Source organism: Mauremys mutica, chromosome 11 (assembly GCF_020497125.1).
Source record: "Mauremys mutica isolate MM-2020 ecotype Southern chromosome 11, ASM2049712v1, whole genome shotgun sequence".
Classification (NCBI taxonomy): Eukaryota; Metazoa; Chordata; order Testudines; family Geoemydidae; genus Mauremys; species Mauremys mutica.
The window spans coordinates 80,927,817-80,952,818 of record NC_059082.1 but is presented as its reverse complement, the minus strand read 5'-3'; the positions used below and the strand labels follow the sequence as shown (position 1 = coordinate 80,952,818).

General features: G+C 44.5%; 1 protein-coding gene across 2 annotated transcripts; it reads left to right on the top strand.

Annotated features, from left to right (window-relative positions):
* Positions 1–981: 981 nt before the first annotated feature.
* Positions 982–21,539, top strand: SSTR5 (somatostatin receptor 5). 2 transcript variants are annotated; one of them, XM_044980351.1, is made up of 2 exons: positions 982–1,026; positions 19,530–21,539. In XM_044980351.1, the coding sequence occupies exon 2, from the start codon at positions 19,547–19,549 to the stop codon at positions 20,699–20,701; it is 1,155 nt and encodes a 384-aa protein (XP_044836286.1). In that variant the 5' UTR covers positions 982–1,026; positions 19,530–19,546; the 3' UTR covers positions 20,702–21,539. The 2 variants fall into 2 exon arrangements, with proteins under 2 accessions (XP_044836286.1, XP_044836285.1); XM_044980350.1 differs by lacking the exon at positions 982–1,026 and adding an exon at positions 8,161–8,627.
* The last annotated feature ends 3,463 nt before the right edge of the window (positions 21,540–25,002 follow it).

Below are 25,002 nucleotides of genomic sequence, written 5' to 3'. Positions count from 1 at the left end.
AAACACAGTGGATCACTGGGAATCACAGCCTCTGCACTCAGTGGCTGCTACTGAGTTACCAGAAAGGCGGGAAGAAGGAGGAGGAAAGGGAAAAGGGAGGGAAATATGGAACTGTGTCTTCACCCTCTCTCCTTGTGCTGGTCATTTGTGTTGCTCTTGGAGCTGAAAGGAGCCCTAAGTGGCTGAAACCACTTGAACGTGAACAGCTAGTAACCAGTGTTAAAGGAGGATGGAAGCTCACCAATGTTGGTGGCTATTGACACAAGTAGAGTTGATAAAATCTCTTTTTTGATGGAAAACTTTCATCAAAAAAGTCCGTGCCTCAAAATCAAAATACTTCAGCTGAAGACAGAAGTATTGTAGCCAAACCCCAAAATATTTCACTTTTTCGACATTGCAACAGAAGGTCAGAATTTTCCAGGGAAAATTTAGACAAAATTTGGTAAAAAAAAAAAAATTGTCCCAATTTTCCATCGAAGCAACACTCTATTTTCTGACCAACTCCAGTCAAAGCACTGAAGGGCATGGATTGTGTCTTCTATGTTTGGAAAGGGGGTAGTGCATTTTGAACACAGCGGCAATTAAAGAATCGGAATAATACTGTACTCATTTGCCAACAGAAAAACAAATCCCCAACATTGCTCTATAAGTTTTTATATAGGTTTATCTTGATACAGGACTTGCTCAAGGGAAATAAATTTCTAACAACAGGATGGGTGGGGAACTGCATATGCTTAGTCCCTTGACAGCCTAGCTACTGAACCTAATATTAATACAAGAGGTTTCTCTTCTCTATCCACTGAAGGGAGTTGATTTGAAACACTCTTTTTTGTTTCCACAGGATTTTCTTTTCAAGTCAATTTCTAATAACCCAACAATCTGCGTCCAAGGTGGTATTGCGTCATAAAATCTAAGCAACTATTTGAACTCCGCATTATTCTTCTTCCTTTAAAGAGGGCTGTGAGTGCAGGGACCTCTATGGATCATTGAGCGCATTGTCACAGTGCATAGTAACTGGATACTAAGGTAATGAACAACTACCCAGAACTTTAGACTCCTTTGCCATAGGCACTACTCAGCAGGTGAGCCAGCAATTCAGCAACAGATGGGCCTATTAATGTCGATTGGAGGAGTCCCTAATGGACTAATTTGAAAGCCATTGATTTTTCTGCCCCCATCAGTAAAGCCACAAAGAAAATCTAAAAAGTATTCATGGATCCACTCTTCACAGTACACTTCTTGAAAGCATTTCAAGAAAGAGAAACAGTCAATGTGGGAGTGGGATTAGATAAAATAATCACCCCGCCTTAAATTTTCACACAGAATATGAACTGAACCAGATCTTCTCTGAAGTTCAGAAAAGTTTAGTTAACTTCTTGTGAGTCATCATTTTTTAATTCCCGTCTGCCTCTCAATTTCCTGGTAGAAGCATGGGAAGGGGCCCAAACCAACTCCTGTTGACTACTTCAGCAGGTGTTGTATTGGGCTCTAGAACTGGAAGGTAGAAGATTCTTAAATTGTTAAAGCTAGTTTAATCTGATTTACTGTATGATACAGAGCAAAAATTTACCCACTAATTTCTACAGCAAAATCCAACAACATGTAGCTAAACTAGAGCATATATTTTAGAAAAAATAACATCCATTCTTGATGTAAATGGTACATCTACACTACAGCCAGGGGTGCAATTTGCAGCTCATGTAGATGTGTCTGCACTAGCTGTAATCTAGTTAGCGCTCTAAAAATAGCAGTGACAATGCAGTGGGGTGGGCTTTAGTGAAGGATGCACAAATGAATATGGACACAGGGGCCTCATAATTATTGGGCCTACAAATTTACCCTTGTTGAAAGTGGATAATAGTTCCCCAAAGGTGCAAAAATGAGTCAGGAAAACTGAATTAGTCCAAACAAAAAACCCTCCTGATACAATTCAAGGTCTGTGTTAAAATCTTATCTGGTAAACAAGAGAATTGTGGGATCAATGAACTGCAATTGGTGTGTCAGAAACGAGGCCTAATTGGTGAACAGGTGAACAGGTGAGCTATCCCACCCATCACTCCTTTTGGGGGAGGTTGAAAAAGAAGAGACTTTAGTGGAAAATTAGCAGATGGGGATGCTGGTTGACCGAAAGATAGAAAAACAGGAAGTAGTGTGCTATGCCATCATGGCTGCCATCCTCACCATCTCCTGGGACTCCAAGATTCACTGGGAAATCATTGGGCCTTTGTTGTCCTGATCCTGAGAGATGTCCTGACCAGATGGGGCCGATTGACCCAGATGACATTAATACCTCCACCAGCTCTGGCTGAATCCCAAATACCACCTGGGATGAGAGACTTTGTCCCATACCCCCATTCCCTCCCTTGTGTGTCCTTTTCCTTTCCCACCTGATTCCTTCTCTTTCTTATCCATTCCTTTCCCCGCTCTGTCTAATAAGAGTCAGGCTTAGCTGGCCAAAACTGTATATTTTGCAACACTCCTGTAAGCCTGTGACTGGAAAGACAGATAAAAGCAATGCCCTAAACAGCCTGAGGCTGGGACAACTTTGCCAGCTTTCCGAGTGGCTGCTCAGATTATGGACCTGTGTTTCTCCAGCCGCGAGGTTGCAAGTGAGTCAATGCCAGAGACAGAAGCCGAACTTTCTAATGCTTTTGGGGGGTGTTTCTCTTGTTTTGTTCTCTCAATGGGATTGGACTTTAACAACAACTGTAATAACAGCAGCTTTGGCCCATCTCAGCTAACTTCTCCCCCACCACTACCCCAAAAGGAACAATTATTACCATTTTTTACACCATCTAAAAATGGTCAAATGGGTGGAGGAGGGAGGAATGTTCCTCCTAAAAGTGCTCTCCAGCAAAAGGGACAGGGAATGCCACATGCTGTTCAGGTAAAAGTCTTAATACTTTACATTTTAAATGCCATCATTGTTTTTCCTTCCTTTTTCTATAGCTTTAATAAATGGTTAAATGGTGGGTTTGCCATGGCTATAAACAACCTGAGGTCTCTGTATTCCAAACCCTGAACCTTGTTGAACCCTGTTTACTGTTGGACAGTTTCAGGGTCAAGTTAACGCTTTGACTCTTAGGGCCCATATATCCAATCTGAATTAATACAGCAGGGGTCAGGCAAGCTTGTGCAGCCACAGACATGGTGTCCTTTCTTCCAGTTTTAGCTAGATTAACCCGAGTGTGAGTATGTCTACAGGAGCTGCCACTCACACCCCAGTCAATGGCTCCAGCTGATGGAGAATTCATGATTGGGACTCTATCCCTGGGATTAATTGCCCTCACTGTTAAAAGTCGTGTCTGATTTCCACCTTCATGATTTCTGACTCCATCTTCCATTCGTTGGATCTTGTTATACCTTTGTCTGCTAGACTAAAGAGTCTTCCAGTAACAGACCCTTCGGTATCTACCCCTGAATAGGAATGTATAGACCATGATCAAGAAGCCCCCTAACCTTCTAGTCAACAAGCTATCATGAAAAGTCTGTTCTGGACAGATTTCAAATGAATTGTACAGACCTAGAAAGCTGAGATTACTCAGACTAGGTTCAAATGAGCATCCAAACATTTCTTAGGTTTGTCCAAGTATTTGTAGACAAAATCAAATATGCTTTGTCACATGGGCATGTTTTCTCGTTTTGGTGAGATGCTTTCTTGTTTTGCAGTACTTGGCATTTTCTTCCCTCAGGTATAAGCCAGGATTTGAACATACAGGAGGCTCCCAGATTCCACAGCCCCCAAGTATCAGATCTAATACTAGGAGCTCCAGACCACTGGAGTTCACCATGTTTCAAGGCCAGCAGGTCTGGTACAACAAGGCAACATGGTTGAATGAATAAGGCCCCAGACTGGGAGTCAGGAACCTGCCTTCATTTCCCAGCTCTGGCTGGCTACATGACCTTGGGCAAGCCACTTACCCGCTCTGTGCCTCAGTTTCCCATTTTTGTAAATAAATGCTGCTCACCCACTTTTATGAAGCACTTTAAGAGCTATGGATTATGGCTCCCATTCATCAAGTTCAGCATGTGTCTAATTTTAAGCAAATTACTAATTCCATTGACTTCAGTGACTGGCTCCATTGAGACTACTTGTGTCCTTAAATAAGAAGGTGAATTGTGGTCTAAAAGCACTAATTATTGTTCTCATGGTGGCTGCTGCGGCAACTGGCTCAGAGGGGCACAAATTTGTCCTGTGTTTCCTACTGGTCTGCACACCTCTCTGAGGTATACTTGGGTCAAGCTAAACCCACTTAGCCGTTCTAATTACAGAGAATCCCAGCCCCAAGCCCCCAGTCGCAACACCTCCAAAATGTATAAACTCAAAACAAAAGACTTATTCTCATTATTCTGGAATAATATTTCTTTCCCATTCAAGCAACCAGTCTCTGTTCTTTCCTCTGCTGCTCATCAATTAATTCAACAGGGAAAAAGAGCTGACACAGGTTTCCTGAGCATTTTTCTTTTAAAGCGATCCCAAAACAACCTCTATTTTTCAGCTGTGTTTTGACAAGTCAATTTCTAAAGCACAAAAGGTGCTTCACCTGCAACCTGTTTTTATAGCTCCCTCATAGCAGCCACCTTTACCACCCACTACACTTAAATTTTATTGCTAACCAATATAATTATCACCACTGTCATCATCATTCAAGATTTTGGTAGGAAATGCATTGTTAACAGACCATATCATGACACTACATTTCTGTGTGAGCAACGGCAAAACGAAAAGCACTACCTCTCAGAATTATGTCTCCTGGGAGGGTAGTTACATTAAAAAAAAAATTCACAAAACTGCAATATGGTAGCCTGATCTTTATCAGCACAACACTGAACAAAAACACATTAAAACACCCTAGGTTATAACGATGTCAAATACCATAAATACTGTCCACAAAAGAGATGAGCCCATTAGAGCAAAAAATCATGGTCATGAATATGAGACTTCTCTTATTTAAAAATGTGCTTGTTTTACTGGTACCCATCAACACACATAGACACACACACACACCAGCTACATTATCCATCCACCTGCTACATAATGTTACAAATTTGATAAGATCAGATGTTTTTCAAAAAGGTGTGCTCTAGGCATAGGCACTAGAACTAACGGGCTAGAAGTGGTTTCCATTACATACAGGCTTCACAATTTGGTTCAAGGGCCAGCACCCCCACTATATAAATTGTTCCAGCATCCTTGGTGCTAGGAATTATTTTGGGGACATTCTCTGGCCTGTGTTATACAGGTCAGACTAGATGATCACCATGGTCCTTTTTTGGCCTTGGAATTTAGGAGACTTGATCCTTCAAGCTCCTTCTCATGGCCAGATGCCTGCATTCATAGACTGCCCTGTGGATTTCAGTGCGCTCCCTGGCACAAGATGGCTTGCAGAACTGGGCTATTAGATGGTAATTTTTGTGAGGCAGGAATTGTCTTTTTCCCCATTTATAACAGTCAGCCCCTGGTCTCTCACTGGCCTAACTCCGCTCCCATTGGGAGTTTGACCATTGAAGTCAATGGGAGCAGAATTAGACCAATATTAGGTGCTTTTGAAAATCCCACGTAGGTGCTGGAGCTGTGGGTGCAGCAGCTTGAAGTGGATTATATTATATCCAGGGTTTATAGTTTGGTTCAACGGCTCTCAGCACCCCCACTATACAAATTGTTCCAGCACCCCCAAAATCCCACCCAATAATAATAAGTATTTGCAAGATCCAACTCTTTATTCAGAATACATGTCATTAATGAATTCAGTGTATTTTCAGCAGCTCTCTCTTTTTTTTAGAATAAATTAGCCTATGAGAAAAGTTCACTTGAAATGAATCCTCTTTTTATTCCTGTTGATATTCACAACGTGGCAAGTGTATCACATTTTATTTGACATGTTTTCAAAGAGGGCAATCAAAACCTCTGCTTCCTTTCTGGTTATCAACCCAACACTATTGTTATCAGATGATTGCCCCCATTGTCATGGCCAGAGCAGGCTGGAGCCTTAGTTTAATTTAGCGATACATGATCATAAATACATCAGCAGACTCCATTAGAAAGAGACATGCTGAAAACAGCCTTTTTCTCCTTTATGTTTTGCATTTATGCATCTGACTCAATGGCAGCTGTCTAATTGAAAAGCCATGGCAGGGGATTAAGATCATATAAGTTGTTACGAAGAAGGACATTCCGTGCATGTCGATGAATAACGGAGTGCCTGGAGGGGCCAGTCTAGCTCTGAACAGGGATAACAGCACAGTGTTCTCCCATATCACACAGGCTAATGCATGTCAACATTCTCAGCTTCCTCGCGGCACAAGGTCATGTCTGCAGCATGCAGTGGCATTGTGAAGAGGGCCGGGTGAGCAACGTGAATGCGCAGGACTGCAGCGGATGGTTGATTTCGGTATCTCAGTGGGCAAGGATGGTGTAGGGCAGGGGTAGACCGCAGACCGTGGGCCAAATCCGGACCCCCAGACATTTTTTAATGGATCATGACATCTTTTTATTTATTTCTTCTTATTAGTACTGTGGTTGCTTTATTATGATGTTCTCTGGAGCCTGTTCTTGATTATACCTTGACCAAGAAATCTGGACCTTGACAAAAAATAATTGACTACCCCTGGTGTAGGGGCGGCACTGGTGTGGGGGAGAAGGGTGCAGGGGGGAAATGGGAGAGAAGACGTATGTGTCATGTTTGTTCCTGTGCTGCACTCAAAGAGCCAAATACTTCAGCCACCTAATACCTAGTGCAAACCCTGGGGAAGTCAATGGGATGGCAACAGGGGAGCAAATCTGTGCAAAATATGGCCCTATAGTCTAATATTTTTTTAGATGTTCTGTATTATTGGGGGGTGGCAGGGAACAGATAGCTCAGTGGTTTGAGCACTAGCCTGCTAAACTCAGGGTTGTGAGTTCAGTCCTTGAGGGGGCCACCTAGGGATTTGGGGCAAAACCAGTACCTGGTCCTGCTAGTGAAGGCAGGGGGCTGGACTTGATGACCTTTCATGGGCCCTTCCAGTTCTATGCAATAGGTATAACTCCATATACATATTTTTGGGGGAGGGATAGCTCAGTGGTTTGAGCATTAGCCAGCTAAACTCAGGTTGTGAGTTCAATCCTTGAGGGGGCCATTTAGAGCTCTAGGGTAAAAATCTGTCTGGGGAGTGGCCCTGCTTTGAGCAGGGGGTTGGACTAGATAACCCTCTGAGGTCCCTCCCAACCCTAAGATTCTATGATTAGGGGCCTGATCCACAACCCATTGAAGTCAGTGGAAAGACTCCTCAAGGAGTCAATCCTTAGGGACTTTCCTGACCTGGTAGGGAGATGGACCCAGATGAGCTAATGGATTCTTTTCACCCAGATCTTCAAAATGATCTGCTCATTTATCCAGGAGGAAAAGAGAAAGATATACACTCCAAGCACTGGCTGAAGGCTATTAAGCCGTGACAGGTGCCATGGTGATGAATTGGGCTGGGGGGTGTGTGTGTGTGTATGTGTGTGAAAGAAGGATCTCCTGGAAACAGACACAGCATCATGAAGGAGAGAGGGGGACTCTATTAAAAAGCCTCCCTGCACACTGAGCGACCCGCCGGACGGGGGCTGGAGGCGCAAAGACCAGAGGCTGCGGCTCTCTCTGCATCAGCGGGACGAGCTTTGCCTACTTACCCAGAGGGCTGGGGAGAGAAGGGAGGAGAGATCCCCCTGGGGAGGGCTCGGGGCGGGGGGAGCCAGAAGGAAACCAGAGCCAGGGAGGCATTTCTGAAGCAGCAGGCGGAGGACACCCGGCTGCCGTGGGGATCCCAGAAGCAGCCGCCAGCCCGGCCAACCCCTCTCCCCACCCCCCAGATCTTTAAAAGCAGGGGGACGGGGGGGGGGTTTAAAGACAAGGAAGCAAAGGGATCCGGAGCAAAGGGAGCGCGGGTAAGCGCCGCTCCTTCGCCCATTCCTCGGCACCCCCCATGCCCGGGGGATCCCCGCCACTGAAGGCCCTGGAGCGAGCCCCCCCTGACTCGGGAAGGAGCCGGGCTTTCCCGATCCCAGACGGGGCGGGGCGGGCGGGGGGTTCGCTCTTTGCTCGGACAACTTTGCAGCCCGCTCCCGTCTCGCACCTGTAACTTCCTCCCCTTGGCACGGAGCGCCCGGAGCCTGGGAGGCTCCAGCTGATGGCTGGGGGCCGTGGACATTGGGATGTCACCCCGCTGCCCCCTTTTGCCGAGTGTGCCTCTCCCTGGGGTTTCCCAGCCCCCAAGCCCCTGCGAGGGACCCAGGCGGCGAGCGCTTTGCAGCGATCTCCCGTTCACACGGGACTTTTCCCACGCGGATCCTGGCACAGCTCAGAGTCGTCTTCTTTTATTTTTTTTTATTTTTTTGCAGCGTGTTACCCACTTCCATCCCCGCCGCTCCAGCAGGTAGGCAGCTGCTCCCCCGTCTGCATGGCCGTGGGGGGCTGAGCTTCCAGCTGCTTCCCTTTCACACCCGTTTTAAAGCCTGTAAAAAGGGGTGGTGGGGGGAAGCGAGGCGAAGATCTGATCCCCGTTTTGCTGGCTTCGGAGGGAGAAGAGGCGGCTCGATCAGCTGGGAAGCGGGGCCGGTTTATTTCAGACCTGGGTCTCACCAAGAAGAACCCACGGACATGCAGGTAACCCTGCCCCCTTTGCTTTCCCACTGCCCAAGGAAGCGGGGACTGGAAGAGAGGCACCTAGAGAGATGGACAGGGCTGGGGGTTGTGGCGGCGGCTACTGGCTATTGCCAGGCCAGTCCTGGGGCACGAGGGGTGGGCACTGGAATGATCGTTCTTCTGTTCTGGTCCCGTTTCATCTCCAGTTTGTCATAAGGGAGCCTGCCTTTGTCTCCTAAAAGAGTTAGGCGCCTGTTCCAGCGGAGCTGGGGGTCTAACTCCCTTAGACTCCTTTGAAATCCTAGCAGATCCACGGCCACATTTGCATAGACTTTCCCTCTGCTTCTTGCAACCTACTCGTAAGAGAAAAGACTTTAATAACTGATCAGGGAGGGGGTGGCAAAGTGCATCTGAACTGACCTTGCCTGAAGGGTAAAGTAAATAGGAGGCTGAGATCCGAGTGGTGCCAAGTTTGTATTAATAATGCAAATATTTGAACCATACCTAGTCCGGAGTTCCCATTTCCTTAAAACTTTCCTTCTTAGGGGAGATTTGAAATAACGGGGGAATTGTTTGCAAAGCCAGGTGAAAAGGGCCTTCTTGGTGAAGGACAAATACAATGTTGCTTCTCTTTATTTTTTTTCCCCAAAGGGGATTTATGCATCTGTCTCTTTGTGGGGTCCTTGACCAGAGCTGTGTTGGTCATTTTTATAGGACATTTATATTAAAGGCATGGAAGTTCAAGCAGACAATGTCACTAGCGTTCTCGGGTCCCCACTAGAGCTACTGATCAAACCTACTGAGAATGTAGGTGCTTAAAATAGTTAGAAAGTTTATCTTCCCTAAAGGACAATGTGTAGTGTGTGTGTTCGTGTGTGATAAATAGCTATGAATGGCTAAAAGTTGCCCTCAAATACAGCAGTGACTGCAGGGGAGTTACATCAAGGAATCTGAGCCTATCTGGACATGTACATTGCATAGGTGTTCACGCCCATGTACATATACACGCATACATGCATATATAATACAGTGACCCATGCAGTCCTAAGCAATCACCTTGCATACACCAAAACATGGAGTGTTTGCCTAATAGAGGTTAGTTTTTAAAAGGCAGCACAGAGTTGTTTAGGGATGCTTTAAAGTGGTCACTTCGAGGTGGGGAGAGTTGCCTGTAGAGGTGGTTGTTGAAGATGTGTATGTAGATCTTCTCATAGCAAATGAGCTCCACCTTGTTTGATCTTTGTAAGGAGCAATGACCTGGAAAGGTTATAGCAACAGAAGCTGTACAAGTGGAGCACAATGCTAGAGTCACCAGTAGATAGGCAGGGATTGCATGAAGTGAATTTGTTTACTGGGAAACAAATGCATGGAATTTTGTTTAGTTAGGGTTACAATCCAGCCTGAAAATATTTACTCTCTGTATGTGAGATCTAGTCAAATATTATTAATACAGTGCCTGCAAGTATATGTGTGAATGCCAAACCATCACTGCTCATTCTAATGTGATTGTACCATTTAACATGAACCTTTTCATGGATATTTGCATGAAAGCACTTTCATTTGTATGAATTATAGAATCACTGAATTGTAGAAATGTAGGGCTGCTGGAATGACTCTCACATGAACAAGTGTATTTGTGTACAAAGAAAAGTATTCACTGTTCATTAATCACTATTCACTATTCTTCTGTTTAAAACATTTTAGATAACCAGTCAGGGAGCAGAAATAATGCCATGTGACTTACGTGGCCACTCACACACCATGAACCATTAGTCAAAAGGACTAATTTATGAACATGCCAAAGTCTGAAAAATTTTGTATGAATTATTCCGCAAAGACTTGCAAATTGCAAATATGCATTTAAGAACATTTTATAAATGGAAAAGGGCACAGTTCATGGGATAATTTATCACAATGAATTATTTGTCCTGCTTTAATATGTATATAAAAGAAATAATGGCTGGGCATGAGGGTAATAACAGTAAAATTGTCAGCAGAAAAATATAATTCCTAAAAATGTGATACATTACCCAAAGCCAAAATGGTAACACATTGTATATTTGCCCTCAGAGTCAGTCAGTATTTGTGTTATCAACAGATCAAGTGAAAAAAGCTTTATTTTTTTTAAGAAGAAGAAGCAGAAGAAAAGGCTTTATTTTGTGAAAAATGTAGAATGGAACTATTTTTGTTTCATTAAAATTTTCCACAATTTTTTCATTTTTAAAAATTTTTGTCAAAGGATTTTACAAATGTTGGTTTCATTTCCACTGAGGAAAAAATATTTCTCTTGTTTTTTAAAATGTTTTTTCCAATGGGAAAAAAGGGATGTTTTAAAAAGTGAGAAAAAATTACTCTCTCTCATTTTTTCCCCAACTTTTCCATCCCTTTTTCCATGGAGGAGGAGGGGGGGGGGAATAAGCAAAAACTGTGAAAGTTGAATTTTAAAAAAATTGAAATTTGCTAAAAATAATTTCAATTGAAAATTGAAAAATTTCCACAAAAAATGGAAATTTCCATTTAGTTAAAAAAAAAAGGTTTTATTGCAAAAGCTTTGACCAGCTCTGTTTATTAAGAGAGAGACAAGGTATCATAGAATCATAGACTCTCAGGGTTGGAAGGGACCTCAGGAGGTCATCTAGTCCAACCCCCTGCTCAAAGCAGGTAGGGGAGGTATTGTCTTTTATTGGACCAACTCTGGCAGAATGTGGAAGCTTTCGAGCTCCTCAGGTCCGGGAAGGAAGCAGAGTGTCTGAGTTAAATACAAGGTGGGACAGATTGTTAAGCAGAAGGGGTAACATGGGGGAGGTCACTTGAAATGCAGTGGAAGACTGGGGGGTAGATTGTTATGCATAAAGAGTTTGAAGGTTGCTGGCAGTGCTACGGACTTGTCTACACTTAAAATGTTATAGTGTAGACTCTACCTCTGCCAACAGAAGGGTTCACCCATTGCCCTAGGTAACCCACCTCCCAAGAGGCAGTAGCTAGGTCGACGGAAGAATTCTGCTGTCGACCTAGCATGGGCTACTCTGGGACTTAGATCAGTGTAGCTACGTCTCTCAGGGGTTTTTCATATTCCTGAGAGACAGTTATACAGATGTAAAATCAGCCAGCTAAAAACAAGCAACGTTGGGCTTGAAATGTTAAAAGCTCAGTGATTTTTTTGGGCAGGTTGTGGCCCTTGGGTTTTTTTCCTCTTAATTAATGGGCCACTTTTTTGAGGGGGCTTTTTTTTTCTTTGGGGATGTGGGCAGCATGGCTTACCCCCTCATCCAGCGTGATGTTGTTTACTAAGCCCTCTCCCTGGCAGGGTAGTTGTAATGAACCAGTGTCCCTGTTAAGTCCTTGGCTGTTGGTGTCTAGCAGAGTTACACATTCATTATATTGTTTTATCTCCCTGCCTACCTCTACACACACTCCTCCTAAGGCCAGATCCTCAGTACTGTGTATTGGCACAGTTCCTTTGACTTCAATGGAGCCGGCTGAGGGTCCGCTCCTTCATTTCAAGCCCCTCCTCTTGCTTCACCTGTTAAATGAAGAGCTGAGTTTCCCTCTCTGCAGTCTTTGGTGGAGATGTAGTGTCCTCACCTGCCTGCCCATTCTCTTGTATTTGAGGAAGGGGGCAGTATCCTTGCTTCACAAAAGAACTAATCTTAGGAGGTAGTAGCGTAGCCATTTTTCTCCCCGTCAAAACCTGTAGCTCCACTGGCACATTGTAGGAAACTTTGAGAAACAATCAGAACTGAGGTACAATTCTACTGATGTGTCCTGGCTATTTGCCCATGTGGTTTTTCTATTACTACTGCCATCATTTGCTTTAAAACATGATCTATCTGGCAGGTTCGTATTTCATCTGCTCTTGCTGCTTATTCTTCACTGCAAAGCCATAACCTAACTTTCTGTTATCTTAATTCTCGTCACACCAAGTAAATTTCATGCTGTACAGAGAAGATTATGATTCCAGTTGGCGAATAAGCCGTAGGAGTCAATGAAATCCTCACCCGCAAAGATTCTGGTTTTTATGCAACTTCTTCCTGATCTCTGTTGTTGACAAGTTTATGTCCTGAAGTATTAGGCGTGTTAAGCCTTAGCTTTGCTATTGTCACTATAGTACAGTATATAGCACAATCTGGAGCAAGTACACCGAATTGCAAGCCTCATTTATGAATGAAGTTACCGACACTGCAAATTCAAACTGTGCCATTGAATTTGCAGATGACCAATTATGTGTCTGAATGACCATTTGCATGCACAAATATCTGATTTCATGCATGCAATAAAGGTAATTACACATCCAGATCATGCACATAATTGGACATGTAAAGTTTGGAGAATCGAGCCCTAGCTTATTAAAATTGAAAGAATTTTTAAAATCCTATTTATTGCTCTTCTCTTTAAGCTGTTTATTTACCTTCTACATTTCTCTCAGCTTGGAGTATGAAAAACAATAAAACCAGTTTTGCCTTGCTTATAGTCATTTTCATCCTCAGGTCCTCCGGGCAGCAATGGCTGGGTTTCAAATACATATACCAACCCCTCATATATCATCTCAGAGGTTGAAACCGAGATCTTCAGCACTGAAACCATATGAACCTAATGGTGCAGCTCCAGGTGTAACTCCATTAGCTGGCAGCAGTAGTAGGTTCTTAGTAATGGAAACATGTCTCTAAATCTGAAATGTGGGTTGTACCGGCCTATGATCTGAGAGAAACCCTTGGAGGCAGCTTTCTTGAATCCTTAAAAAACACAGCCTGAAGATGGGTGGTGAAATGGAAGTGACAGTACAGCAGAGAAGTAGCTGCTGCTGGCGAGGATGAGGTGTTTGTCTCACATGAGAGGAAGACCCAGGAGCAGGAGGAAGAGAAGAACCCTATCTATGCAGGAAAGGAGGTGGGAGAGAAGGTCCATCGAGTCTGGAGTGTAGAGATGAGGGAAGAAACATCTGTTAAACTGTAACATTTACTCAAAATGTCAGAGTAAATATTGGGCCACATTCATCCTTGGGGTAACGCCACTGAAATCAATCCTCATGCTTTTATGTCTGTGCATTTTAAGCACTGGACACATTTAGGTGAAATATCCCAGCATGATGTCAGAAATAGAGAAAGGCCAGGAAACTAAAGCAAAAACCAAAATAAGCTGGAAGAGAGACACTCCCCAGGAGCTGTGCATAATTTCCAGTGAACATGTTCCATTAATTTTGTTTAAAAAAAACAACAACCAAAAAACCGAAGTAAAAAACAAATCAGTCAGAATCCCTTAATTACCTATCGCCAGCCCGTGCTGAAGCTTGATCAGCAATTAATTACTGCAGCAACAATATTAGAGAAGTGGCCTTAGCCCCTTCAGTACAATTCTATCAGCTAGATGTAGAGCAAAATGATCTATGCTTGCCATACATCACTAGCTGGCCTAGCCAAAGCTGCCCAGTTTTTTTGTCATGCTGTTTGAAGCCCAAATTGTCAGTTGTTACATGGTAAGAGCAAAGTGATTCTTTATTTGGCTCAGTGGATAGGGTATTAGAGTGGGACACAGAAGACCTGGGTGTAATTCCTGCCTCTGCCATTGGCCTGCTGGGTTACTTTGAGCAAATCACTTCCCCCTCCTGTGCCTCAGTTTTCCCATCTGTAAAACGGGGATAATGATACTGATCTCCAGTCTAAGGTGCTTTGAGATCTGTGGGGGACAAGTGCTATATAACAGCTAAGTATTATTATTGTTGATTCATTAATGATGCTGAAATAGCAGTTGGAAAGAGTGGAGCTACTGGAGTCTACAACAGCAAAACTCTTCTTTCTGTATAAAGGTATGCACTCAAGATCCATGCTTCCTCCATGCTCCTGCTTTCTTCCCCAAAGAAGAAAACATCCTTCCCCGGTTCTCTACCCCATGCCCCACTGAGATATGCCTGTCCCATAACAAACCGATAACCTCATGTTCCCTGCCCATTTCCTCATGTCTGCCAACTCAGCACGTCTCTGTGTGGTGCCATTCTGGACTGCATGTCTATAGTCCCCATCCCCAACTTGCATTCCTGATGTGTTCGATACCAAGCAGAGTGCCCCAAGGGTCGGTCCTGGGGCCAGTTTTGTTCAATAGCTTCATTAATGATCTGGAGGATGGCGTGGACTGCACTCTCAGCAAGTTTGCAGATGACACTAAACTGGGAGGAATGGTAGGTACGCTGGAAGGTAGGGATAGGATACAGAGGGACCTAGACAAATTAGAAGATTGGGCCAAAAGAAATCTGATGAGGTTCAACAAGGACAAGTGCAGAGTCCTGCACTTAGGACGGAAGAAACCCATGCCCTACTACAGAATAGGGACTGAGCGGCTAGGCAGCAGTTCTGCAGAAAAGGACCTAGGGGTTACAGTGGACAAGAAGCTGGATATGAGTAAACAGTGTGTCAAGAAGGCCAACGGCATTTTGGGCTGTATAAGTTGCCAGCAGATCGAGGGATGTGATCATTCCCCTCTATTCGGCATTGGTGAGGCCTCATCTGCAATACTGTGTCCAGTTTTGGGCCCCACACTACAAGAAGGATGTGGAAAAATTGGAAAGAGTCCAGCGAAGGGCAACAAAAATGATTAGGGGGCTGGAGCACATGATTTATAAGGAGAGGCTGAGGGAACTGGGATTATTTAGTCTGCAGAAGAGAAGAATGAGGGGGGATTTGATAGCTGCTTTCAACTACCTGAAAGGGGGTTCCAAAGAGGATGGATCTAGACTGTTCTCAGTGGTACCAGGTGACAGAATGAGGAGTAATGGTCTCAAGTTGCAGTGGGGGACGTTTAGGTTGGATATTAGGAAACACTATTTCACTAGGAGGGTGGTGAAACACTGGAATGGGCTCCCTAGGGAGGTGGTGGAATCTCCTTCCTTAGAGGTTTTTAAGGTCAGGCTTGACAAAGCCCTGGCTGGGATGATTTAGTTGGGGATTGGTCCTGCTTTGAGTAGGGAATAGGACTAGATCAGTGGTTCTCAAAGCTGGCCCACTGCTTGTTCAGGGAAAGCCCCTGGCGGGCCGAGACGGTTTGTTTACCTGCCGTGTCCACAGGTTCAGCCGATTGTGGCTCCCACTGGCTGCGGTTTGCTGCTCCAGGCCAATGGGGGCTGAGGGAAGGGCGACCAGCACATCCCTTGACCCACACTGCTTCCTGCAGCCCCCATTGGCCCGGAGCGACGAACCACGGCCAGTGGGAGCCACGATCGGCCGAACCTGCAGATGTGGCAGGTAAACAAACTGGCCTGGCCCGCCAGGGGCTTTCCCTGAACAAGCGGTGGACTGGCTTTGAGAACCACTGGACTAGATGACCTCCCGAGGTCCCTTCCAACCCTGATATTCTATGATTCTATGTGGCCTGCTTCTTCCTCCCCCAGATAGTTCTCAGACAGAGTGAGCAATTTGGATCCAATAAGGAAGGGAGGCTGGTCACATCAGAACAAGCCAGGGGAGGAGGACTGCTCCTGGCAAAGTGCAGACGTATCAACTCAAGCCTTCCTCCACCCTTGTCTCTTGCCTTGACATCGGAAAGCAGAGAGAACCTCAGACCTTGTGCTGAGCCCCGAGATAGCAGTCTTTGAACTGCTCCCCCAGCAAGGCATCCAGACCTGAAATGTAGGGATGACGGTGGTTCCTTGTGAATTTAGCCAGCGCTCAGGGTATCATGGATTGATGGAAATCTGTGAAAGATTGTGATACAAAGTGCAACATGATGAGTTTAGCAGTAGCATTTTATCCTGTAAGCAACAGCTACATGGTTTCCATGGAACCAAAAATACAAAATGCATCAGATAGAATTTTATCAGAGTGCCAGGGCTAAAACTCCTGCTTTTACACAATAAAATAAAATAAAAATCTGTTGGGGAATCTCTAAAGAAAAAAGGCATTAGGACCTTGTTTTTGCATCTCCAGTGAGAGACGTTCCTTCCAGCAGTACAAGTTCCTTTCCCAACCATGCTGGGACACAGTCAGAACTGGCATACTGCAGGGAAGAGTACCATTCACAAAAGCATCAACTCCACTTTCTGCAGAAGGTGGGTGGTAATGTATTTGGAGGTTCCTCAGCTAAATATTAACCTAGCCCACTCCTCTTTAGCTTGTGAGCTATACAATCTCAGAAGCTACTTACCTACTGTATCTATCAAGGCTCTTCTATCAGGCCCATCACTGCACTGTCAAAAACACATGGTAGTGAGACAGTTCATCAGGTACAGAACCTGCAAATTCCCCTCCAATTTCTTTTCTCCCATATTTGCTATAGTTTCATAGAGTTTAATGGCAGACGGGACCATTAGATCATTTAGTCTGACCTGTAAATCACAGACCCTTAAATTTCACCCATTTGCTCCTGTATGGAGCCCAGTAACTTGTATTTGGCTAAAGCATATCTTCCAGAGAGAGCATCCAGTCTTGTCTGGAAGACATCAAAGGCTGAAGACTAACTACAGCATGTGCTTGTGCTCTTCAACCACAGTCTCCTTAGGTTTTCTGTCCTAATCTTTGTGCATTTTTTGTCTTCGCTGGCACATCTTCCCTAATTGCAAATTATAAAGCAGACTGTTTTCTTCAGACATTGACTCCCCACCTGCGAATTTCAAAATCAGAACAAACTATTTCCTACTATTACTAAGAGCGGGAGGAACTTACACTATGGCCCACTGTGAATGTAGTGGATGAAAGAGAGAGAAATAACCTGCTGAGTTGACCGCAAGGTTCTTAATGTAAATTCTTCTGCAGTTCTACACTGTCTGCGTTGCACCTCATTACCCTTGTAGTGGCTGCTTCATAAACTAGCAAGAGACAGAGTAATAAATAACATCAATATGAGTCAGGCACAGTGGAGGCAGAAGCTTGGAAAAGTTCCCCCTACTCAGCTTGACTAATAAACCGTGACTCCTACTCAAGTGTGTGTGGCCTAGTAGATAGTGCACTGGGCAGAGACACAGGAGACCTGGGTTTTGCTCCTAGCTCAACTTCTGGGTGACCTTGGGCAAGTGGTTTTACCTCTGGGCTGTGCTTTCCCCACCTGCAAAAGGTTTGATAATGATGCTGGATGGGCGGCGGGGGGCAGTCAGGGGCAGGGGTTCCGGGGGCAATCAGGGGACAGGGAGAAGGGGTGGTTGAATGGGGCAGGGGTCCTGGGGGGCCAGTCAGGAATGAGAGGAGGGGTTGGATGGGACAGCGGGGGACAGTCAGGGGTGGGGGTTCCAGGGGCGGTCAGGGGACAGGGAGCGGGGGTGGTGGTGGTGGTGGATGGGACAGGGGTCCCGGGGGAACTGTCAGGGAACGGGGGGAGGGGGAGTTGGATGGGACAGGAGGGAGGCCGTCAGGGGGCGAGAAATTGTGGGGGCAGATAGGGGCTGGGGGATGGGCCACGCCTGGCTGTTTGAGGTGGCACAGCCTCCCCTAACCGGCCCTCCATACAATTTCTGAAACCCAATGCGGCTCTCAGGCCGAAAAGTTTGCCCGCCCCTGCTATAAGAGCTGGAAATTATTACTACTGACTGTCAGGACACCCATTGAAGTCAAGGCTCACGAAAGGCATTTCCTTGACACAAAGCTCAAATCGTAATTTGGGGTCATGCAGAAAGGGCATATGGGAAAAGTTAATGGACTTAGAATTTAGGCTGGAAATGAGCTGATCTGTTCCTTTCTAATGCAGTTTTCTTTGCATTCGTGAGTGCTATATCTAGTGCTTTGTCTATTCTTAAATGTTCCAAAATGTAGGACTTCCCGTCATAGATATCAGTGAATTTATACTCAGGCTTTGTTTGCTGTAATGGATGGTTTTATTTTTCCACACCTACACAGATGTTGATGTTTCCCGTGGGTTTTCAATTGGTTCAGCCAGACTGTAAGTAGCATCTGAATCTATCAGCTCAGATTGCTTCTATGTGAGCAGGCAGATCCGGGAAATATTTCAGGGGAATGAGCCTCAGCTGCAAATATGAGACCCAGGTTTTGGTCTGGATTTTAAAAACACCCTTCGTCCCTCAGGCATTTAGTTTTGGAATTTTGGTTCACACCTGTTGCTACTCACAAATGGATTAATGCATAGCCATTACGGAGCAGATTATAGCAAAAGACGGGTAGATTTTAAACCAATCAGCAGCTATAGCTGAGTCCAGATTTTCAAAAGGCCTCAGCCCAGCTGGTTCTATTGTGACACTTTGGCTGCAAAAAACCCTTTGAAAATCTGGCCCTAAATTAACGGCTAATCTCTTTCCGTAGGAGCTCAGGTGGTTTTTCCACACTGGAAAGCAGGAAATTTAACCTTTTTGGGGGCCCCTGGAAAGAGGTGAGGCATAAGGCAGATGGATTATAGAATCATTCAAATCACACATTGTCTTCGAGGTGGCATGAGACAATGAACAGAAATTAACAATCGTGATCGGCAGTGCTTTCTTGGGAAAAGATTGCTCATGCTACCCACCTGCAAGCACAATGTTATGAACAATGACAGGCAAAAAAACAATATATAAAACTCACTTTTTGGTTTCAAAGTCATGATGGGCTTGACCTAGAACTCTGGATCCAAATGCCCCTGAACTTTGGAGTGTTCAAAATCTGCATCTGTATTTGAATGTTCCATCTCGGCTTTTCAGACGCATTCCTTTCCAAACAGCTCCTGAGGATGCAACCTATTGTGATGAGCTATTGGTCTGTTCCAGCTTGGTGATTAATCATAGACTAGAATCATAGATTCTTATATTATTATTTATTGGGGATGCTGTATAGCGGAGCAACACCTGCTTGATACCAAAACGATTGTTGATTTCACTTGTAATTACATTTATGGTACACTGAGCAATGCCTACAACAGATGCTTAATGTACAATCCAGTTCTGGATGTTGTCCATCAAATGCATGGCTTTTAAAAATTCTTTTTTCTTCTCTTTCCTCTTTCCTTTTCTTATTTCAGGAACAAGATGTTTGTGAATGTTAATCTATCTCAGCCTTAAAAATATTGGGAAAGAAAAAATGGATCCTTTATATTTTTCCAGTGCTTTTGGCATGGAGGTCAGTGCCCAAGATGTAAATTCCTCCTCACTGATGAACATGACGAACAATAGGACTATGACAGGACTTCCTGTGTCCAAAGATGTTCACACAGTTCTTATCTCTATCATATACTTCCTTGTATGTGCAATCGGACTCAGTGGGAACACCTTGGTCATTTATGTGGTTTTGCGTTATGCCAAGATGAAAACAGTCACCAACATTTACATCTTGAATTTAGCCGTAGCCGATGTACTCTTCATGCTTGGCTTGCCATTCCTGGCTACTCAGAACGCCATCTCTTACTGGCCCTTTGGCTCCTTTTGGTGTCGGCTTGTTATGACCGTAGACGGCATTAATCAATTCACCAGTATCTTTTGCTTGACTGTCATGAGTATGGATCGCTACCTTGCAGTAGTTCATCCCATCAAGTCCACCAAATGGCGGCGTCCAAGGGTGGCCAAACTGATCAGTATAACAGTCTGGACTTTCTCATTCTTGGTGGTTCTTCCAGTCATTATATTTTCAGATGTTCAGGAACACCTTCACACCTGCAACATGAACTGGCCAGAGCCAGTAAACATATGGTCAGCAGTCTTCATCATTTACACATCGGTTTTAGGATTTTTTGGACCCCTGCTGGTGATCTGCCTCTGCTACCTGCTGATCGTGATTAAGGTCAAGTCTTCTGGGGTCCGAGTTGGGTCCACAAGGCGCAGGCGGTCAGAGAGGAAAGTGACCAGGATGGTGGTCATCATTGTGGTCGTCTTTGTGTTTTGCTGGCTCCCGTTCTATATACTGAACATTGTCAATTTGATATCCACCTTGCCAGAAGAGCCTGGGTTACTTGGTGTTTACTTCTTTGTGGTGGTTCTGTCCTATGCAAACAGCTGTGCCAACCCCATACTTTATGGATTTCTCTCTGACAACTTCAAGCAGAGTTTTCAGAAAGTTTTATGTCTTCGGAAGGGGAATGGCGTTGAAGACGGAGATCCAACCAAGCACAGGCAGGAGAACAGCAGCCGCTTGCAAGAAGCAATGCTAACCCAGAGAAACATGGAATTCAATGGACATATGCAAACAAGTAAGGTGTGAGGTCCTGACTTGAAAAACTGTAAATAAACTGCAGAGCTGAAAAACTGGTGGGGTGTGTGTGTGCAAATCAGAGATGAAACTGAAATCCTGAGACCCACAAGCTCAAACAAATGTACATAGATTCCCTCTCCCCATGAATTAGGGATTATATTGAATTCTGTGGAATGCCTAAGGCATGTAGCTAAAGCAATCGGACATGTTATCACTTTCTCTTTCTATATGCAGGGGACAGATTTAGTGATACGTTCTGGCTGCCATTCTGAAGATGCAAAGCAGCTGAGAGTCTGTTTTAACCATCCTATTTATTTTGCATTGCTGGATCAGCAAAAAGCAGAGAGTGGATTGGTTCATTTGACCCAAAGTATTCTCAAAAGTTTGCTAAGTGAGTGTTTTAAATTAAAAAAGGAAAAAGCACTATTTCTTAAGTGGCAGTTTTCAAAGTAACATAGCTCACAGCACTAATGTACTGATCTTGGAAGTAGGCATATGCCATAGTTTTGAAATGCTGCTTAACCATTTGCATTGTTTTACTGTAATTATCCCACATAAGAGACTCCAAATGCCCAGAAGTGTTTCAAGTCAATTGAACCTCCCCCCCCCACTCACAAATAAAAATACCTTGAAAAAGAATTATTAAATGAATGCGAAATGGAAAATTCATTCATAGTGCGTATGCCATTCTAATCCAAGCTGCTTATGAAATGTAACGCCGTCACTTTATTACTATGTAAATGACAGTGATTGTGAAGTCCTGAAAAGCTGTTCTGTGTCTATTTATTGGTTCTGAATGTAAGTCTGGATCTGAATTTAAATTGTATTTTCAGAAATTAAAACAAGTTGAATTCCCTCTTGGCTAGCAGGCTCGTATCTTTTCCTACCATTGTAAGTCACCGCATGCTGAAACGGATACAGCTTTGTCCTTGATGCTTAACTTATCATAGATCCAACTATTGTTATTATTATTTGTATGACAGTAGGGCCTATGTGCTTCAGCCAAGATCAGAGGCCCATTGTGCTAGGCACTGTACTAACACCTAATGAGAGACATTATGCCTTGACGAGCTTACAGTTGAAGTAGACAAGACAGGAAAAGAGAGGTCAGTGACAGATCCAGGAAGAGCACCTCAATCTCCTGAGTCCCCGCCCAGTGCCCTATCCAATGCACCAATCTGCTCCTCAGCCGAAAACGAGAAAGGAATACTGGTATGCTGTTTTCCTCTTTCCAAACTAGCACCTTGGTATTTTAATCCTGAAACAAGCTGTTTATTTTCCCTAGAGATTGCTTCTTGTCACTACTGCTGTTCAGATAACTGTAGCCCTCCCACAAGTACGTTTATTTGTATGAAATAAAGGACATGGAAGCATGGAAGTAAGAGATAGAAAAGACCTATTCCAACAGGCCTTCTAAGCCAGCCCTTCAAGCTTTACTGGATTGCTCCCTGCATTACATGGGCCTTTTACAGCTTATCTTGGGAAGCTTTGCTGAGCCCTAATACACCAAATAAATGTCAGCGTGGTATTTGTACAAGCAACGAGACAGTCTATTCAAATAGCTGTAAACAGAACATGATGATAACTTGCTCCTATTTATATTGCAAGGAAAAATATTAGAAGAGTTATTGTAGAGTAGGAGGGCTTATTCGGAGGTTCATGTTAAGTTTTACACACATAAGTATGATTTTGAAAAAATACGTTGGCAGCTTGAGATGCAAACGTTTTTCCTTACTAAAATGTAAACACCAGGTTGTTATTGTAGGGTTTTCCAGGGTTTTAAACCATTGGGAGAAAAACTAAGTCCATATGCAAAACTATGATTTTTTGTACCAAGCTAAGAGAGCTCTTGAGAAAAATGAGCCAATGGACCAGATTTCCTGCTGGCATAAAGAGGCATCGCTCCATTGACATGAAATGAACAATCTTGAGTCATGTCAGCTGAATGTGCATCCCAAGATTATTTTCACAGTCTTTCACTTTGGGATCCTAACCTTTTAATGGGGCGAAGATGATGCCACTTCTATATGGAATGAATCGGTAAGTGTCAGTCCAGTTCCAAGTGGACCCATGTCCAGGGCCGGCTCCAGGGTTTTTGCCGCCTGAAGCGGCAGAAAAAAAAAGTTGCAGTCCGAGAGGGACCGAGGGACCCGCCGCCGAATTGCCACCAAAGAGCCCGATGTGCTGTCCCTTCCCCTTGGCCACCCCAAGCACCTGCTTGCTGAGCTGGTGCCTGGAGCCGGCCCTGCCTGTGTCACTCGCTGATTGCCTGTTCTGTTAATTCCTTCTGAAGCATCTGGCATTGGCTGCTGTCAGAAGACAGGATATTGGGCTAGCTGGACCATTGGTTTGATCCAGTGTGGCCATTCTTATGTTCTTATATATTTAGGGCACATATAAAACCATGACCACATCTAACATTAAAGACCTGATCCAAAGCCACTGAAGCCAATTGATTTTAGGAGAGTTTGGGTCAGGCCCTTATTGAAAAGCTTCTTATTTCAGCAGAGAGAAGCCAAGACTGAATGGGCTTGGAGCAGCATTATCCACGGATCCCTGGATGTACTGGGTGAAATCCAGGCTGCAGTGAAGTCAATGGGAGTTTTGCCATTGATCTCAATGGGGCCAGAATTTCTGTCTGTCTACACGTTGTTATCTGAACTCTGCTGCTTATCCAAATTCATCTCACATGCTGTGTTCCATTCAGATATCCGTATACTGTATTATTTGTATGGGATGTAAAACATACAGTGCTTTTTATTGTAGATCTCAAAGCACTTACAAAGCAGGTCAGTATCATTATCCACATTTTACAGATGGGGAAACTGAGGCATAGAGCGGCAGAGTGACTTGCCCAAAGTCACCCAGGTGGCCATTGGCAGAGCTGGAAATGGAACGATGGCCTCCTACCACTCTAACCACTGGCCACACTGCAGATTGGACGAGATCTGCCCCTGTAATTTGACAATGGAACTATACCAGCTTAAGCACTGGCTCACAAAAAATTAATAATAAGCAAGTTTGGTTTCCATCTGACATTATGTCCAAGACACTGTGAGGAGCTCACCTTGATGTGTTTCATATCAATCAGAGTAACGCACACTCTAGCCTCCCAATGTAAATAAAACCCAAATATTAATTGTTAACTAAGCACAGAAAATGCTGGGTGATCAAAGCACTTACCCTGGGCACGCAGACGGCAGCTGGCCTGCCCCTGCAGTCCTGCGGCGTGTCATATACCAACCTAGCGCACACTTGGCTTTTTTCACAAAAAATATTGTCAGTATATTATGGAGACGTCTTCCAGAAATGCTTTTGCAGCAATATACCAGGTCATTAAATCACATCAGAGCATGGTTCCACCACCGCTTCAACAAAGACAGAGATACTAGGGGACGGGACGACCTGTGAGTTCAAAATTGAGACTAAAGTTACTCCCCCCCTTCCCCCTTCAGTATTCCCTGACAATATCATGCTCTACAAATACGGGGCAAAAATCTGCCGTGTAATATAAGTCTAACCCACCCAGATGGGTGCGTAAATGCACTGCAGATGCAGAATTATGTACAAACGTTTCCTTTCTGTTAATGGCTGAAAGGCCACCTTCCCGGGGCATGACTTTTCCCTTTTCGGAGGCCCTGTTAGAACAGGTTCATACACATATGTACATAAGCAGGGCTTGCTCTTACTGACTCTTCGGCTGCATCCCGTCAGCCATGGCTCCTCTGGAGCAGACTCGTGAGTGTGTTCGGGGGAGTCAGAATCAGGCGCTTTCACTCAAGGCCTGAGCATCAGCTAGGATTGTGTGTTACGTCTCTGGGGTGTAATACACTGACCTAGCGTGAGCTCAATCCCCGTTCATGGCCGTGGTGTGTACATAGCCACAGTTTGCTTCTCAATGTCCTCTTAGACAGACTTGAACTCCTGGGACCTCTGACACTCAGAACTAGCTTGTGGTACCAGGGAACTATGTAATACACTCCCTTGTGTAAGGGTGCATGCGCGATTATGTCTCCCTCTAGTGGCTGGTCTTGGTAGTTATACGACTTGCTACTATATGGGACTTATAGAGGTCAGTCTCCTTTAGTTCAAGTAGTACAGGTCTGTGGTTTGGGTGCTGAAAGTTCTGGGTTCAGCCTCTCCCCCACACCCCTGATGTGTGTGTGTGTGCAGGCACCATTCATAACACCTATGTCTAAAGTAGATAGTTCCTCCAGCCTAAGGTGCAAGCTGACTACCCAGAATGGCAGCGCCCTGCTGAGGAGGTGTATATAGGTATTTTCCTATGAATGTTATGACCCTGAAAGATG

Excerpts from the sequence above, each read along its gene's own strand:
- SSTR5 (XM_044980351.1), top strand. The coding sequence starts at position 19,547 with ATGTTAATCTATCTCAGCCTTAAAAATATTGGGAAAGAAAAAATGGAT.